Source organism: Rattus rattus, chromosome 5 (genome assembly GCF_011064425.1).
Source record: "Rattus rattus isolate New Zealand chromosome 5, Rrattus_CSIRO_v1, whole genome shotgun sequence".
In the NCBI taxonomy this organism is placed as follows: Eukaryota; Metazoa; Chordata; class Mammalia; order Rodentia; family Muridae; genus Rattus; species Rattus rattus.
The window spans coordinates 131,741,474-131,760,673 of record NC_046158.1 but is presented as its reverse complement, the minus strand read 5'-3'; the positions used below and the strand labels follow the sequence as shown (position 1 = coordinate 131,760,673).

The 19,200-nt window shown below is 49.2% G+C and overlaps 1 protein-coding gene across 1 annotated transcript; it reads right to left on the bottom strand.

Moving 5' to 3' along the window:
* Window positions 1-953: 953 nt before the first annotated feature.
* C5H20orf96 (chromosome 5 C20orf96 homolog) lies at window positions 954-18,645 on the bottom strand. Its single transcript, XM_032902623.1, has 11 exons — window positions 18,552-18,645; window positions 18,076-18,140; window positions 17,465-17,564; window positions 12,122-12,234; window positions 8,016-8,174; window positions 6,072-6,171; window positions 4,573-4,730; window positions 4,382-4,483; window positions 4,182-4,268; window positions 2,932-3,050; window positions 954-1,218 (listed from the first exon to the last, which is right to left on the bottom strand). Exons 1-11 carry the CDS (start codon window positions 18,643-18,645, stop codon window positions 1,158-1,160), a joined length of 1,158 nt encoding a protein of 385 aa, XP_032758514.1. The 3' UTR covers window positions 954-1,157.
* Window positions 18,646-19,200: the final 555 nt, after the last annotated feature.

The following is a 19,200-nucleotide window of genomic DNA, read 5'->3' as shown; positions in this document are numbered from 1 at the left end:
GCAGGTAATAGAAGCAGCCCGTGCTCTGGTTAGGAGTGTGGGACACTCTCTTCCCAGTGGGATCCATACAAAGAAGCCCCAGCCCCGGAAGATGCTAATGCTGGCACATAGGGGAACCACAGAAGTGCTGACCCTTGGAGAACACAACAGGGAAACAGAAAAGAGGTCCCAGTGGTATTCTTTGATTTCTGAAGGAAGCCTCCTTGTGGACTTGCCTGAGCCCCAGTCTTACTGCTAATTTAAGGTAATTATGCTGTTTTATCCGAAGCCAAGTCCTTTGAAGCACAAAATGGATCTGGGAGTGGCCAGAAGCAGGTAGGTCCCGGGGAGGTCAGGTCTGGGTGAAGTGTAGGGTGTCAGAATTGATTATCAAATACCTTCTGCCCTTCAATACATCTCAGCTCCTTCCTCCGTCAGCTGCTATGCTGGCCAGGCAGCTCCAGCCACCCAGGACCTCCAGACAGAAGAACAGTCTTGTAGAGTCGTTCCAAGTTGAGCCAAGGAGTCTGGGGTGTTGACACTTGTGCCTTCCCTGGAGGCAGAGGTGGCTTACTTTGGGGGATGGCTCTTATCAGATGAGGGACTGCAGTCTAGTGCTGTAAATAGCTGTGCATGCAGCCTGAGTTCAGGCCATATCCCTATGCATTTGGAGGAGCGAGGCCAGAAGAGAGAGAGCCATCAGCCTCGGAGACCCAAGAAGCTCTCAGGTGAGTGAATCTCGACGAGTCTCCCTTCTGCTTTGGCGCTGGCCTCAACTGTTCTAGGCTCCCAACTGCAAGGGAAGCTGAGCTCCCATTGGACCAGGAGGAAGCCATGGAGACGAGGAGAGGCAGCACTCCAGCCAGCACTTCCCCCAGATGCCATCAGCACAGCAGCCCAAACCCTGGTCCTAAGACAAAGGCCATTGCCATGACATAATCCAGGAAGGCCTAGGTGGGGCCCCACACACCAGCCCCAAGCAAACACAAACACAGCTTTATTGGCACCAAGGAACAAGCAGGCTGGACTGGGGATTCCTGCTCAGTCCAAGCGGCAAGGGAGATGGGTAGAGGAGGGCTGTGGATCAGATTTATAATAGAGACGCCATCTTGTAAGTCAATAGCCGAAACCCCTGGTGCTGGGAAGAGAGGAGGGAGGAGAGGAGGCAGCACTGCCATCTAGAAAGGGAACAGCTCCTGTGGAGGGATGTTGAGCTCAACAGCCATGTCTGGGGTGCACCTGGCAGGAAGAAGGAAAGGAGACTGTGAGGGGCCAACCAGGGACACCAGGGTTAGGGGCAGAGGGGACACACCTCCAGTTTCACTATGATACTGGCGTTTACTGGGGAGGCATCATCCTAAAACACGACCTGCAGCCACCTGGGCAAGCACACACATGCCTACACATGCACGTACTCACACATATACACACAAACACAAGCACATATATACACATATATGAATACAGACACGCATACACACACGAACACAAACACACATACACACATACATGCACACATATACACATACAGAGACAGACACACACATAACACACACAGGTCAAAATGGGAAGGAAGTTAATTTGACAGAATTAATGAGGACCCCAAGACCAGAGGGGAGCAGGAATTCATGCCAATGTCATGTCCCCAGGGAGTCCTCCTTGACTGCCCCAGACCCACTGCCCTGGAACAAGCTCTTCTAAGCTCACAGGCCTCTCAGCAGCTCCCTGCTCAGAACTCAGAATCTCCAAGTATCCTGTCCTCCTCTTGGCTCCATGGTGGCAGAGCCAAGGGTTCCTCTCATTCATGGGCTCCCTGATATTTCATAAACTCAACAGCATTACTCAAAAGAAAAAAGCAGAGGAAGGAAGAAGGGGGATGGGAAAGGGTGCCATGGATACAGGCAACCAGCAAGAACAACTAGGCACGTGCTGCCTAGGACTATCCTCTAAGCCACGCTGCCGCCATCTTCTGTTGGGCTGTGCCTGCCTGCAAAACATCTTCACACCCCTGATGTTCTAACCACTGACATTCCCTCAGAGAACAAGGGAGATGGCAGGGTCATGGGGCCCTCAGCTGAGCATCTTGCCACTCCTCCCAACCAGTTACATATGGCTCCAAGGTCTTAGGGAGAGGCCGGACTTTATACACTGAGAAGACCAGAGTAAGAAGGCTCCATCGACACACCCATGGCGAGCTATCACCCATTCTGCATGCAGGCTTTCCAGTGTGGCTACTCTGGGTTCACACATAATCCTGTCAGTGACTCCTCATCCAGGCTCCGGGAGGATGCCCAATAAACTCATTAGTTTCCCTGGAGGAACTTTGATGGAATCAAATGTTAGCTTGTCGTTACACCCTTAGGGGTAGATGTTGCTTGACATCCCCTCCCTCCTGGAAGGAAATTTTCTAAACACATGGTAATCCCAGCATTCAGGAGGCCTAAGTAGGAGGATCAATAATTGAAACTAGCCTGAGCTACAAATTGAGACTCCTTCTCAAAGCACAAAATGGGGATAGGACACAAAGAAGGCCTGGGAGGCAGGGAGACGAATGGGAAAAACTTATAATCTGCAGTGCTAGGCTCTGCCACCACACAGGTCCTGTGGTGGCATCGTGAAGAGGCCTGGCCTGTTCCCACACTACCATCTGGCTCTACCATAGAGCCTAATCCTGGGGAAAGCAGGCCAGGGGTTAATTTTGGAAGGAAAGACCTTCTCCCCTTGGGGCAGAGAAATCTGCCAGGCAGAAAAGATGCCCTTTCCACTCTTGCCCCTGTGCCTTCCTGGAACCAACCACCTGGTTCAGCCACACCAGAAATGGGAAGGGAAAACTACACCTAGGCTAGCACCTCCAGGCCTCCCTGATGCGTGCCTTGGCTCTTGCCACCTCCCCAAATTGGCATCCCTGGGAACCAGTCTGTTCAGCCCAGCATGGCAGCCAAAACTACATACTTGGGTCTCTGCAGCAGAACGTCCTTAAAAACGGCCTCTCGAGGGTTCCAGATTTCTGCATACATTTGCTCCACCTCTGAGATTAACATGGGAATCTCTTCTTTCAGCTGCTTGATAAGCTAAGGAGGAGAGAGACACAGAAAGGAAGCGTGAAGTCCAAACCTGCGGAAGACGGGACACCACCATGGAAGGACGGTGTCTGGGGAGATGGGATGGGCCCTGTCACTAAGATGCGCTTGATGCCAGAGTCAACCTCCTGTACAGGGAGAGAAATGGGCCTCTCAAGAGAGGGGAGAGAACGGTGAAGACTGGAGGCCAGTCACAAGGGGGCAGGACATGGTAAGAGAAACAAGGTGATGCTGGAGCTGAAAACTGATGGCACCAAGACAATGCCACTCACTCGACAAAGGGTGGGCCCTCGTCCCCTAACTCTGAGTGTGGGCCAAGGGGTGGAGTGTAGCATGTAATATTGTCTACAATGCTTCGAGTTCCAGGCGAGCTGCATGCACGCACCCACCCAGGGGCCATTTCAGACCCACAGGACACACACACAGTAGCTCATTTTTAAACTGCCTTATGTTCCGTGGCTGGGCTCCTCTAAGCCTCCCGTGGCTAGCATGCCCTTCCCTTTGCTCCTTGCTCAACACTCTAAATCTTCCCTCTACCTCGTTGCCCGGTCACCTTCTCCTTGCTTAGTACCCTAAATCTGCCCTCAGCTTAGTTGTGTTTCTAATCTCCCACCTGCTACCCTAGGCCCAACCGGGGAAGTGTCCAGTGGCCGCTCCACCCGAGATCTCACATGGCTAATGGCTCTCTTTCCCGCCGAAGCCTGGTGAATCTCCCCTCCTCCCTCTCCTCATCTCACCTGCGGGAACCTGGAAGTCCCACCTCTTCTGCCCTGCCATTGGCCACTGGCATCTTTATTGATCAGTCAAAAACCAACTGGGGATCAGGATCCTCATCGTTTTCGTGTATATTCTGGATTAGATCAAAACATTAAGACCACTCCCTACAGTGCAGGGCAGTGGCTAGCGCTGCGGATGATGCTAACGGATCATGGCCTGCAATGGTGGCCACGAGTGAGGGTGGAACCAACACGCATCCCCTTGGAGGTGAATGATGAGTGACAGCAATGGTACAATCAAGGAAGCAGGCCAATGCCGGAGTAGGCCCCTTCTAAGGACCAAGGCAGCACAAGGCAAGGCCCACCTGCAGCTCCCTCCCAGAGGCCACCTTCCTGCTGTCCTCACCTCTTCAAACCAGAGCACGCACCTCTGCAGGCGCCGGCTGTCCCGGGTCTTCAGCAGAAGTCTGTTCTCGTGGGGTTTCTGGGTTTTCTATGGAAAAGAGAGAAGTCTGTTTCTGGGTACCCTAGGCAGGGTACATAGGAGACTGACAGGACACCAGAAGCAGAGGACAGGGAAGCTAGGAGGGCCAGGCCAGCACTCACCACCACCAGAGACTTCAGGATTCTCCTCCTCTTCTCTTGAATTATGTTGGAAAAAAATGCCAGGACTTTTTCACGCATCTCCCTAAGGTTGTCCAGCTCGTCCTGGGGCAGGAGGGGGGTTCAGCAGAAAGGGCTTGGCCACTACTTCCCCATTCCAGGGAGTCCAGGTATTAGCCCAGGGGTCCCCTTACCTGCTGGCTGTCCTTTGCCTGCTGCACCAGGCGCACATGGTTGGCGATCTGAACCAACCTGATGGGATACTCGTGGTCCATGTAGGTGCTTAGTAAATTCACCTCCTCATTGGCCTTCCGGATTTCAGAGTTCAGCTGTTCCACCTCCCACTGAAGTGCTGGGGAGGAACAGCATGGGGGAGAGGCAGTTAAAAGGGCAGGTGTCTGGGACTTCCTTCAGAGGACCTTTCCAGAAGACCCCGAAAACCTAGCTGCCCCTGACACTGGACTGGAATCTGGGCTGAGGTGTGCCCACACAAGTAAAGAGGTGGTAAAAACTGAAGCTGCTAGTGTCTGAGGCCTCAGAAAAGAGAAACAAAAAGGTGTAAGATCCCTGGACCAGTCCAGCTCTGCTGACTGCTAAGTGGTCCTCACCAAGAGTTCCCTAACCAGCTCTTAGCATCTTCAGACACATGCTCCTGAGGAAGCAAGACCAGGGTCAACAATGGAGCCCTTGGCAGGATTAAGACAAAATCTAGCAGACGTGATGGTTCATACCTATAATCCCAGCTCCAAAGAGACTAAGGTGGGAAGACTGCTGAGAATTCAAGGTAAGCCTGGGCTACAAAGTGAGTTGCAAGCCAGCCTGAGCTACAGAGTGAGACTTGCCTCAAAATAATGAATAAAACGAATAATGAATAAAAGATAATGTCTAGTCTTCCTTCCCCCATGGAGTGTATCTCCAGTGTCTTAGACTTCCTGACACAAGCCCCCTGACACACACACACACACACACACACACACACACACACACACACACACACACACCCTCAGTATCTATCCTGCTCAGGGAAGGGGAAAAAAATACATTCTAGAGCAATGGAAGCCAGAAGGCCTGGGTCCCAGCCACTCCTTCCAGACAGACCCTGATGGGAAGTCAGGCTAGGCCTAGATTCCAACTTCTAACCACAAAACCTACAGCAGGTACTTCCTCTCACTCAGCCTCAGACACCTTGTTAGCAGAGTGTGAGAAAAGTCCCTGCATCCCAGGAGGTCACCGTGAGTGTGCAGTCACAACAGATGAACACACAGGAGGTCACCGTGAGTGTGCAGTCACAGCAGGTGAACACACAGGAGGTCACCGTGAGTGTGCAGTCACAGCAGGTGAACACAGGAGTCACAGCAGGTGAACACACAGGCAAACACTGAATGCTCTTCGGATTTTGTTAGCTACTCACTTTATTTATTTATTTATTTATTTATTTATTTATTTATTTATTTATTTATTTATATTTATTTTGTTTTTTTTTAGAGCTGGGGACCAAACCCAGGGCCTTGTGCTTCCTAGGCAAGCGCTCTACCACTGAGCTAAATCCCCAACCCCGAGCTACTCACTTTAAAGCTCAACATCGTGCTCTCCCTAGAAGGCAGCACAGGGGCTGAGTAGCATCAGACATGGGGTACAAAGAGCTGCCCTCCCCAAGAAACTCACAGATGAGGCCCAGGAGGTCACCCCTTACTGTTTGTCTTGCTCTCCTCCTTCTCTTTCCACTCCTGGAGCTCAGACCTCAGCTCTTGCACCCTCTTCTTGTTTGAGTACTCCAAGATGTCGATGATATTCTACAGGAGGGGTAAGGTCAGTTCACCCCCAGCCTCTGCTGGCTCTCCAGCTCACAGTGGGCTGCAGCCACAAGAGCATTTCCACAACCCCACTCCCAGCCCCAGCAACCTGAGGAGTGCTATCGCTCCCATGCTAACCTCCAACGGACCCTTACCAGGGCTGAAAAGGCCCCTTTACTATGGTGGCCTAGGGCAAGCTTACTTTCCCATCTCCCTCACTCACATCTTGCTGTCCAGCCTTCCATGGCAACTATAGCTCCTTGTGCCTCCTTTACTCCCTCTCACCCCATGTCTGGGACATCTGTTCCCACTGCCTGGAGTCCCCATCCATCCTCCCTCTTCCAGTTCGCACCTCTGCAGACTTCTGCTCAAGCATGGCTTTCCCCAGGAAAGCCTTCCTGATACTGTGCAGAGGTCCCCTTTGGGATCCCCAAATCTCCTCACCTCCAGTGCAGCACATGTCCAATGCTAACTGCAACTTACCATGACCCCACTAGAGGGAAGGCTGTACGTAGATAAGGTGTCACATAATGGCTCTTCCCAAGGGCCCAGAGGTGTACCCAGGATAGTCTAATCCCCAGAACCCATAGTACAAAGCTGGGAGTGATGTTGTGGGTTTACAATTCTAGTACTGGTAGTGTAGAGACAGGCAGATCCCTGAGGCACACTAGCCAGCCAACATAGCCTAACACACAAGCCTCAGGTTCCGGGGAGAGATGCTGTCTCAATAAAGAACAGGACACATGTCCTGATATGAACACCACCACCTAATAGCTTCCACATGTAAGGGTGAGTGTGTGCATGTGCATGTGCATGTGTGTATGCGCGTGTACAAGAAGTTTCCATGGGTTGAAGAACTGTGTGGCTTTGGTCTCTGTTAAAATCGGGCTGTGTCCCTCAAGCTTCTTAGGTGTAACTGCTTCTTGAGCTAGCGACCTTCTTTAGGGAAGCAAATAAGAGTGATTGAGGTCACAGGACAGGACCTCAGCCTCTCAAGAGGACCAACGTGACCCCACAAGACGGCAGCACTCTCTCCATGCACACAAAGAGAAGGCATATAAGGACATGGTAAGAAGATGGCCATCTTCAAAACAGGAAAGAACTTCATAATAGGCTCTAGACAGTACTCCAGTTACTCCCACAGCAAGGTAGCAGTGGATTCAATTGACTGTGCTTCCTAAAAACAGTGATACCAGGGCAAGAAAGGCACAGGTCCTGGGGAAAGACTGCCTGGGTTCAAATCCTGCCTCTGGTTCTTGCTCTCTAGGGGACCTGGAGCAAGTTCCTTAGCCTTCCTCTTTCCATTTCTTCATCTGTAAAATGAGGGTAAAAAGAGTGCCGGCCCTGGGGTTGGGGATTTAGTCAAGTGGAAAAACGCTGCCCAACCAACCCAAAGCCCCTGGGTTAAGTCCCCACCTCCGAAAAAAAAAAAAAAAAAAAAAAACTTAAAAAAAAAAAAAAAAGAGTGCCGGCCCTGACAGGCTGTTGTGAGATAGACATACATACATACATATATACACAGAAACACACACACACATACATACATATATGTGTGTATATATGTGATTGTACAAAACCATTTGGTGTCTCACTATGGACACCTGGCAGGCAGTGGAGGTGGTAGTGACAGCATCAAATACTTTCTACTGCACAAGGGTCAGGTATGACGGCTACGCCTTCCCTTTTGAGGTGAGCGTTACTGTGATCTACTCCACCGAGCTCCAATACACAGGTGACCGGTGAAATGAGGCACTGCATTCTCTCACAGGCGGCGGGGAGCGCAGAGGTTGAAAGGAGCCAGCAGAGGGCGCGCCTGCGCGGGAAGGAGGCGGCAGACAACTCACCCCGAGGATGTTCTGCTGCTGCAGCATTTCACGCACGCTCAAGGCCATGTTGTCCTCAGTTTCCAAGATGGTCTTGATCAGCTCCTGGTTGAGCTTGCTGAGGTAGCCTTCATGGCTGTAGAGCTCCTGGAGCAAGGTCCGCTGGTTTCGAAGCATTGACTGCGGATACGGGGCAGGGGCAGGGAGGAAAGTCATCCAAACCTGCTGGCCACTAAAGATGTTCCCGGCCCCCTGACATCCCACAGTAAATGCTGCCTAGTTGGGCGGCCTTTGACTCACTGAGCTTCCACACATCCCCACCATCCCCGCACCATCGTCATATCTCTGAGATGAGAATACAGTTGGTGGCTCATCACCATTTAAATAACTGACATTCAGTAGATAAGGATAGACCCAATCACCAAAGACCTCTTAGAATCAGTGAAAACTACAAAAAATATACAAGATAAGGGCCCAGTTTAGGTAAGAAGGCAGCCAAGATGCTAGGCTAGATCTGGACTAGAAGCAGGGAAGGGTAGAGGGGAGAACACAACGATTTTTCATCATATTTCTCCCCCATGGAAAGTGAATATGAAGGGGTAAGTGATTTGCCCAAGGTTACCCCCAGTGGTAGTTAAGCTCACTAATGTTAAAATTTAGTAACGAATATTAATAATAACAACAAATGCCCTACTGGACATGAGAGCCGACAAGTGCTACGATTTTTTCTACAGAGGACACATGGAATCATCCTCCAGCTCACAAGTGGAGGCTCGGAGAGGTCAAATACCACTGTCACACAGCCCGGAAGTGATAACGGAGCCGGAGAAGACAGACTTCAGAGGCTTGGTGTCTGTCCTTCCGTTATCCTGCCTCAAGAACCCTGTGGGATTCGTGCTACCAGAAGCCCAATCCACGGTGGCACAAGTAGGTCAAACCAGCACAGGCTGAAGCAGGAGAATCACCTGGCTAATCGGGCCAACGTGAGTGACAGAAAATACCCCGTCTCAAAAACATAAGTGGCCAGGAGAGGCTGGCGCATCTCGGGAGTAGGACTGGGCTCTCCCAGGTCTGCTACTTGACATCCTGGGGAACCTGAACAAGCTAATTAACCTCAGATCACTCACTGGTACTCACTGGAAGCAGCTAATGGCTAACTGCTGCTTCAGAGAACTGCCACATAGAAATAAGATAAAATCTTTAGCACAGCCACTGGGGCTATGCTGGGCAGCTCAGCATGGGCCCAGCAAACAGCAGCTGAGATTGGTTCCTTTGGCTCTACACCCCACCCCCACCCCTACCCCCATCCCCATCTCATCTGCATGCTCTCTTTCCTCTTCCTGTGGTCTCCTGATTCCTGCACCTGCCCTGGCCTTCAGCTCCTGTATTCTGTACTTGATAACAAGACCAGTGCAAGTGCATTGTGGCTGCCGCGTGCTGGCGCTGTGTCCTACATTTGCATTACCTCATAGCATCCTGGGAGACAGGAACTATTATTAGTCCCACTTTATAGAAGTTCGGTTTCCATAGCGGACACAGGTCGTGCCTAGCAGAACTGTTGTCTGTGACCACTAGCCACTCAAGGTTTTAACCCCACATTTCCAGATCCCTGAATCCAGAAATAACTTTGTTTAAAAAAAAAAAAATGCAACTCTCACGTGCCTGGGGACAGTAAGCCTGAATACACATTGACACCCCCACACACCACTCCTAGTGACTCTGAGAAATAGGATTTTATGACCTGTGCTCTAGAAATTAATTTGTCTAACCGCAGAACTCATGTGTCTCCTGCCTGACCTTGACCTCAATATGTCATCATACGATTACAATGTGTAGCTGTGTCTCCTCTCCTGACCTACTTCCATTTAGGACTCCCGTCTCCCGTACTAGGCCTGTCCTTATCGACTTGCTGGTCTCCTTCCAGCAGCAAATCACAGCCGGAGGGCAGACTGTGTCTGCGCTCTTGTGGTGCTGTCACCAGTGCAAGGACAGCCCGTGGCGCTCTGTGAGCAGACGCTAGATCAATTAAGACTCGTCTGTGGGGGCTTTTAATTCATTCCTCTGTGTCTCAAGTGAAGTTTAAGCCCTGTATCTGTACTGCATACATGGTCGCATATCCAACACCCTGTACAGTGCCCTTCGCCAGGCACTAGTAAGTTGTAAACAACCTCCCCCAGCTGTCTCCCACACTACTTCACTACTTGGCTGGCCTATCTAAAATGGCCTCCAACACTTTCCCCTGGGCCCCTTCAATCTCCAACCTTAGTCTTGGTTTCCTCATATTATCGCTGTGCCTCCTTAATATTGCTATTTTTGTCTTTGGGGTTTGGTGGTGGTTGTTGTTGTTTAAGACAGGTTCTCATTCTGTTGTCTAAGTCTGCCTTGAACTCAGGATGCAGTCTGGGCAGTCCTCCTGCCTCAGCCTTCCTGAAGCTGGGATTACGAGCACGAGCTACCACAGCCTCTGGCTTATCACTTCTCATTTTATATGTTTAATCACTTGTCTCTTCCAGGCCAGAGCCCAGCCCGGGTCTATCTCCAAGCTCAGAACAGGGCCTGGCACACAGGTGATCAGTCAGGGCTGCTAACCGACAGAACACTTGCAGAAGACAGCCTGAGGGGCACAGTTTACTGCAACAATCTGCATGTCCACACTGTGTAACAAACAATACCTCATAAACTCTCCTACAGTCGGGATAAAAAGAATATCAGAAACAGATCTTCCTACAAATGATAGATCCATTGAAACCATCTAGCAAAATGGTGGGTTGGAGGGAAAAGCATTTTCAAAGCAAAGATGTTTTCCCTTTTCATTTTCCTTCTGTATTTATTTATTTATTTATTTATTTATTTATTTATTTAATGTTTGTGCATACACAATAGCTATCTTCAGACCCAGAAGAGGACATTGGATCCCATTATAGATGGTTGTGAGCCACCATGTGGTTGCTGGAATTTGAACTCAGGATCTCAGGAAGAACAATCAGTGCTATTAACTGCTGAGCCATTTCTCCAGCCTCCTTAGTATTTTTTTGTTTGAGACACATTCTCACCATTTAACCCTCCCTGGTCTGGAAATCACTATGTTCAAGGTCACCTTCTACTGATTATATAGTGAGTTAAGACAAGGTAGGATACATGAGACCAGTTAGGTTTTTTGGTTGGTTGTTTGGTTGGTTGTTGGTTCGTTGGCTTTTTAAGCTTTAAAATGTGGTTCAGATGATTACAGAAACCATAAGACAGTGTCACACACCTGCACTCCAGCACTCTGGAGGCAGAGATAGGAGAATCGTGAGTTCAAGACCAGCCTGGGTTACTCAGTGAGACCTGGTCTCAGAAAGTTAAAAAATAAATAAGAAAGTGAGCTAGCAGGGCTGGACTGTTCTTCCAGAGGTCCTGAGTTCAAATCCCAGCAACCACATGGTGGTTCACAACCATCTGTAATGAGATCTGATGCCCTCTTCTGGTGTGTCTGAAGACTGCTATGGTGTACTTACCTATAATAAATAAATCTTTAAAAAAAAGAAAGAAAGGAAGGAAGGAAGGAAGGAAGAAAGAAAGAAAGAAAGAAAGAAAGAAAGAAAGAAAGAAAGAAAGAAAGAAAGAAAATGAGTTAGTTACAATGGTATCAGCTGGTGTGAAGGTTTCGGAAGCTTGCTTTCCAAGCACCATAGGGCAATGCTCCGCAAGGGGGCAATGTATAGCCAGCTCTAAGACAAGCCACTGGGTTAGGTTTCTAATACAGAGAAGTAAGGAAAGTCTAATTCTTTCGTCTAAACACTACAGCCCAGCTTGACAGGTTTTTTTTTTTGTTTTGTTTTGTTTTGTTTTTTTGGTTCTTTTTTTCGGAGCTGGGGACCGAACCCAGGGCCTTGAGCTTCCTAGGTAAGCACTCTACTGCTGAGCTAAATCCCCAGCCCCCCAGCTTGACAGTTTTGACCCCCCCATACCACTGTGTTCTGGATGTGTGACCTAGTACAAGTCATTTCTGTTCCAAGATAAGAATGGTGAGTGTGTGTCCATGAGCTTGCTGTATGGCAGAAATTGACTGGTGCTACCTCAGCGCTCCCGGCCTCAGTCAGCAGAGCTGGAGCTGCCTGCAGTCTCCTGTCCCAGGCCTCTCTTACCTTCATCAGCCGGACCTTGGCCTGCACTTTCCCGTGGTGCGTTTGGTCCCGTCTTCGCAGTGCTCGTGGAGTCTTTGCGGTTGTCATATCTACAGAGACCTGGGACTGTGCTACTGAGATGGGAAAGGGTAGACAGAAGGTGAGGGTAGATACAGGCTGGGACCAGGTCCCAGAGAGTGCTATAGGTCCCAGCCCCAGGCCCCTCGTTACAGATTTACCATGTGACTCAGACAAAGGATGAAACTGCTAACCACAAAGAAACCCCTAGCCACAACCTGGGCATGGTATGGGAAGGGACAAGGCCAGGAGAATGCAATGGCAAGAAGTGAGAGGGATGGCTAGCAAGACCCAACAACCAGGGGTGGAACCCCTCCCCAAGGCCAACCACACTCTCAACCAGAAAGGAAGTCAAGTGTTGTGGTTTGCCCTGGAGTTATCTATATTTTGATGCTAATTCCACTGCCCCAAGGACGGCTGCCTAATCACGTATTCAGGACTCAGGTGACTTCACCAGAACCTTCTCCCCATTGAATCTGTAAAATACAGGTGAGGGGCAGGTACAGGATAGGAGGAGGCCTGTTGTTGGATGAGAAGGAAAGGTGGGTGAGAGAGAAGTTTGAAGGAAGATGAGGAGACTGGAACGGAAAGGAGAAGAGACAGGAGAGAGGGAGAAAAGCCGAGGCAGGAAAATATGGCGGGTGACTTTAAGATTCCACACTGTACCTTTACAGGTTGTTACGAACGTTTTTAAGGGATGGATGTGTATTGGGCTTTGTATGTTTAGGTGGGCAATTATATCTTATCACTTGGATCTAAGGTTATTGTGTTGAGTGTTTTTTATGTGACAGTTTGAGTGTAGGAAAATGTGCGGCGGCTGGAGACACTGGGCCACTGCCGTGGAGTTGGGATGTGTTTCCGCCAAGATATCTAGCAGATATCTAGCAGATATCTTGGAGCACTGTGGTGTGACCTAACATGGTAAAAGACAACTATACTTTTTCTTATTCTTTATATTTTTACAACAACAGTCAAGAACCACCGCGGCCAACATCATCCCTACCACAGCCAGGCGTGGTTGTACTCCCCTTTAATCCCGAAGACCTCTGTGAGTCCAGGACAGCCAGGACTACAGAGAGAGACCAATAAAATAAAGAACACGGCCCTGCTGTTTTTCCAGCCCCTAACACAGGGGTAGCAAGAGCAAGAGGAGGACAGAGTGTCAGACAAACCCAGATGCATGCTTTCCCCACCTGGCTGGAAGAAAGATCAGGTGAGGCAGACAGGAAGGGCTTTCTAGTAGCTCTGTCATCTGGAAGGCCATGTCATCTCCTTCCCTCCTATAAGATATGAACAGCCGCGCCTGCCTCATAAGTGGATCATGAAGGTTGGGTGTCACTTTGCCCTAAGGTGCTTGACATAGGACATGCCACACCTTCAGGGCCCGATACATGCTCCTAGTTACTGTCATGGTAACTAGTACTGCCACAGGCTAGGGATCACTGCAGCTATGCAGAACTCCAACAGACCATCTCTATGATACTAGGAGAGGCATTTCAGACAGAGTGGAGAGCAGATGCTCAGGACCCTGCTGGGGATAGAACTCCATTGGTACAGTGCTGGCCCAGCATGCACAGAGCCCGGAGTCCTTAGTACTGTGTAAACTGGGCATGGTGGTCCTAGTACCCGGGTGGTAGAGGCTGGAGGATCAACAAATTGGAGGGCAGCTTAGGCTGCAAAGTAAGGGATGAAGGAGATGAGGGGGGAAAAACCATGCTTCTTGTCAGATGATTCTGTACCAACCTGCAACCACCACCCACCTGCCTGTCTCCAGCCTCAATCTCTGCCAACATCCCTACTCCACGTGCAACCATACTAAGTATTTAACAGACCAAGATCCTTAATTCTGGGAAAATTTTAGTAGAAGTGCTGAGAGATTATATATATATATATATATATATATATATATATATATATATATATATGTTAACTACAGGATTTTTTTGGTAGATTTTTGAGACAGGGTCTTGGACAAGCTATACAGCCATGGATAGCTTTCTCCTAATCCTCCGGCAGGATTAGGGTCTGCCTCTCAAGTACTGGGATCCCGGACATGTGTTAAACTAAACTATTGGGACTTTAGAAGAATACAAGATTACTCACGTGCACAAGTCTGGTGTCAGACATACAGAAGTGTTGCGTTTTTGTTTGTACCTTGTTGGATTGATTTTTGCCATGTGCAGCTGTGTTTGCATGTATCAGAGCAGGTGTATATGCAGGTGCATGTGTGTGAGCATGCATGAGAAGGCAGAGGTGGACATCAAGTGTTAGACTCATTAGCTCTCCACTTCATTATAGTGAGGGACATCTCACCAGAGCTCACCAATCCAGTCTTCCTAGCCGATACATAAAGGCAGACCTTGCTTGCTGGCTTCCAGCCTAGTTGAGAAAACTTGTTCCCCAGGTTCAGGGAGAGACCCTGCCTCAGATGGGTAGGCAGTGTGATAGAGAACACTTAGCACATGCGTCTCCATGTTTGCACACAACTGTGTGCATCTGCCCACACATTCGTGCACACAAAAAATATTAATAGTCATCCATTTTTGAAAAAGAACAGAGCTGTGTTTGAACGTCACGTGTATCTCATCATTTTGGAGTGGGATGTCTTTCTACAAGCCGCCATTGATGCATGCCTGTCCCAGCCTTTCCTTATCAGCATTGGGTGTTGTATGACTTTTCCTAGGGGCACCGATGACAAACCAAAGGAATGATTCTGCCCAATTCTAGCTTAGGGAACCTGTGAGTTTATTGGAGCTGCTTACAGGAGTATGGGGATGGGGGTCACAGGAGCATGAGTAACTCAAAACCCACCCCAGCATGGGTGACAATTCATAAATGCTGTATACCATAGTGCACTGGCTGGTTTTGTGTGTCAACCTGTCACAAGCTGGAATTATCACAGAGAAAGGAGCCTCCCCTGAGGAAATGCCTCCATGAGACCCAGCTGTAAGGCATTTTCTCAATTAGTGATCAAGGTGGGAGGAACCAGCTCATTGTGGATGGTGCCATCCCTGGGCTGGTAGTGGGTTCTATAAGACAGCAAGCTGAGCAAGCCAGGGGGAGCAAGTCATTAAGTAACACCCCTCCATGGCCTCTGCATCAGCTCCTGCTTCCTGACCTGCTTGAGTTCCAGATCTGACTTCCTTTGGTGATGATCAGCAATGTGGAAAGTGTAAGTTCAGTAAACCCTTTCCTCCCCAACTTGCTTTTTGGTCATGATGTTTGTACAGGAACAGAAACCCTGACTAAGACACATAGCATATGTGTAGAGGTCAGGGGACAACCTTCTGAAGGTGGCTCTCTCTTTCTACCACATTGATCGAACTCAGGTCCTCAAGCTTCTTGGCAAGCACAACTAGTTGAGCCATCTTGCTAGCCACTCCCCCACCCCACCCCCGATTTTTTTATTTTAAAGGTTTCTGTTATTCATATCTTTCTTCCCTGGATTGAGCTATTGGCATAGCATGTAACAAATTCCACACTTAGTCATAGGCCTTGTGGTGGTTTGAATATGCTTACCCCATGGGGAGTGGCACTATTAGGAAGTATGTTGCCATGTAGGTGGGTTTTGAGGTTTCCTAGTGCTTAAGCTCCACCCAGTATGGAAGAGAATCTCTTCTGTGGAAGAAAGTCTCCTCCTGGATGCTTTCGGATCAAGAGATAGAACTCTTGGCTCTTCCAGGTCCAAGTCTGTCTGCATGATGCCATGCTTCCCACCCAGATGATGATGGCCTGGACCTCTGAACCTGTGAGTCAGCCCAAATTAAATACTGTCCTTTATAAGACTTGCCTTGGTCATGGTGTCTGTTCACAGCAGAAAAACCCTAAGTCAGGAGGTGTGAACATGTAGACAGGACACCAGACAACAGACCAGACACATTATTCTAACCAAGTCTAGCCACTGGAACCAGTGTCTTCTAGGGTTACTTGAAGGAGGAGGAGTTAAGGACTAAGTTATGGGAGCATGGATGGCAGAGATGACTTGGGCAGCTGTATCTCCCAAAGCCCACGCCAAGCATGGATGAAAATTCACAAAAGCTGTGTTCCTGGAGCTCCTTGTTTGCAAACAGCTCTGCCATATCTCTCTGGGCAGCTAGAGGAGGAGCCTTGTGGCTTTTTTATTTATTTTATTTTTGTGTGTGTAATTATTTTGTATAATTTTTCTTTTTTTCTTTTTATTGGGTATTTTATTTATTTACATTTCAAGTGTTATCCCTTTCCCAGTTTCCCCTCAGGAAACCCCCATCCTATCCTTTCTCCCCACTTCTATGAGGGTGCTACCCCACCCACCCACCCACTCCTACCTCCCTGCCCTTGCATTCCCCTACACTGGAGCATCAAGCCTTCCCAGGACCAAGAGCCTCTCCTCCCACTGATGTCTGACAAGGCCATGCTCTGCTACATATGTGCATGACTGGAGTCATGGGTCCCTCTATGTGTACTCTTTGGTTGGTGGTTTAGTCCTTGGGAGCTCTGCGGCTTTTAAGGAATATCCTGAGCCTTATAACTTTACTTCCTGAGCCCTGTTAATTTCCTTTACTTCCTGAACCCTGTGATTTTCCTTTACTTCTCCCTCCAGGGTGGGGAATGCTTCTATTGGGAAGAAACAGCTACACAACCCAGAGATGGCTCTTTGAAGCTCAAGCTGCTCTTCAACTCATTATCTCCTGCCTCAGCCTCTTGAGTGCTGGGAGGATTACTATGTGCACTACCTTGCCTAGCTTGCAATGGTCCTTTTTCACAATGAAGATGCCTAAGGCTCTGAAAGTTCACTTCCAAGTGAGTGAACAGCACCGCCAAGATGAGAACACACATTTACCCAAACCAAGCCGTCAGAATTCCCCTGGAAAGGTTAACAATGATGTGCTAAAGATGACTCTGTACATTCTCCCAGACTGTCTGTTCCCCTCCTGAACATAGAGCCAGACAGTTCCCAGCTTCCCAGTCATGGGTGGTCATGTGATGGGAGTTACAGCTCCTGGAAAGAATACATGTGGTATATGTTCTTGCTCTCTCTTTGGTCCCTGACATTAGACTTACCAACCATTAGATCAATGGGGTGAAAGGAGCCCACATCTCTGAATCATTGTATAGAGCAGACCAGCTCCTCACCATACTTCTGCAGATGCATTGCTGGGAAATTAATTTCCACATCAATACCTGAACATTGAAGGCTTTTTGTCACACCAGTTAGCCTGCCATAGTATGAATGGTGTGGCAAGGGAACAAGCAGCCACTACAGCTTATCCCCAACATCCACAATCACTCCCAAGAGCCTCTGCCCACCTGGTTGGATTTTAGTGACACTCTTCGTTTTCCTTTTGCTGTGGCTTTTGGCTTGTCGGAGGGGAGGCAGGGTGGATGGCTTCAAGTTCTTCTCTGCCCCCTGTTAGGGAACACAATGCCATCATACATAACAGAGTCACAGGGTTGATGGGTTCAACTCCAACTTGTCCTTTCAGGGGATCCATATCCTGGAGTAAGTGACCCCACATGTGAACCTCTCTCTGAGTTGGTGTAAGAATTCTGAGAAGTATTTGTAAGGCCTGCAGTGGTTCTGTGACTACTGGCCATTGCTTTTGTCTGTTTTTACCAGACAGCCAGAACCAAGGCTACAAGGTACTAAGAAGCTGAAGAAACAGAAAGCAAGACCCACCCTCTGGCAACCGTAGCAACAGGGAGCAAGCAATTTGATTCACTGATCAGATCGTGAGTGGCCATAAGTGAGGTTCGGAGGCTTGCTCTGGGCTTAGCATTCAGGCCCAGAGTCCCTCCATCCGTTATCACCATGGGAGTTGAAGGCAGGTAGAACACAGGGTCACGGAGATCCTCCCCCACCACCTCCCATCCACCTGTCTGCCCCACTTCTCCGCCCCACACCCCACCCCTAAACTCACCGAACTCGTATGTACTTGTATCTTGTGCCCTGCGAATTGAGTTCTAGAGCTGATGCGTCTGGAAAGAGTTGAGGGGGGGTGGGAGAAGTGCCATTATCCCCAGCCCAAGCAGGGATCCAGCAGCCCCACTTTACCAAAGGACACCAGGAGCTGGAGCCTGGAAAGCAACCGTTGAGGGATGGAGCCCACGCATACGCTTCCCCCTCCCCAACCCCCATGCTCTCTGCTTACTTCTGTGCCATTGGGGAAAAGAATCCTGATTCTCTAGGTACAAACTGACTCCAGATACCCGTGAGGCTTCTTCTGCCACCTCTTGTCTCAGAATGATCCCAAGGAGACCAGGCCGCTTTCCGCTAGCAGCGTCTAGTCTCCAAGGAAACGCAACCTTGGAATGCGGAGGGAGACCAACCTAGCCAGGCAAAACCGCAGAGGCCCCGCGGACTTGCTAACATATTTTCAAACAGTCTTTTCTTTACCTCCGCTTTCATCCAACTTCAACACTTGTTTCTCGTCCTCACTCCTGATTTTGCTTCCTATTTCATTGAGAATATCGTGGAGATTAGAAATCATGACATGTTCATCTCACTGACACCCCCACACACACATCCTCCGTCCTCACCCCCACTCCCACCCCCGCACATACACTTGTCTCCTGCATCAATGGATCAATCACCCCCCAAACTCTTACTACAAATCCCATACACTCCCATTCTTTCAAAGATGTCTGACCAGAAGGAAATCAAGCCAGCCCACTTTCCATCATGGATAGGAGGGAGGATCCGAGAGGGAAGAGAGGAGATGAGAGGGGGACGTTGGGGGTACATATGATCGCGGTACATTCTATGCATCTATGAAACCCTCAAAGGATAAACTGGGGGGCGCCAGGCATATATATATATGTATAATTTCTACTAATTCAACAATGGCTGGTGTGAACAAAAAGTCCAAGAATCTAGAAGTTGCTGGGTCCATGAGGCTGGATGTCCCAGCTGGTGCTGGAATCCCAAAGTAGGCATTAATGTCAGCAAAGGAACAGACTTGTTAGCAAGGGGACAGCAAGCAGACAAAGAGCAAAAGCTTCCCCCTCCAGGGTGCCAGCAGAAGGTGTGGCCCAGATTAAAGGTG

Coding starts and splice junctions, on each gene's coding strand:
- C5H20orf96 (XM_032902623.1), bottom strand. CDS start 18,645: ATGATTTCTAATCTCCACGATATTCTCAATGAAATAGGAAGCAAAATC. Junction 6,172..8,015: donor AGCAGCAGAACATCCTCGGG/GTGAGTTGTCTG, acceptor CCCCTCCTGTAG/AATATCATCGACATCTTGGA. Junction 1,219..2,931: donor GTTCTGCTGCAGAGACCCAA/GTATGTAGTTTT, acceptor TCTTCCTGCCAG/GTGCACCCCAGACATGGCTG.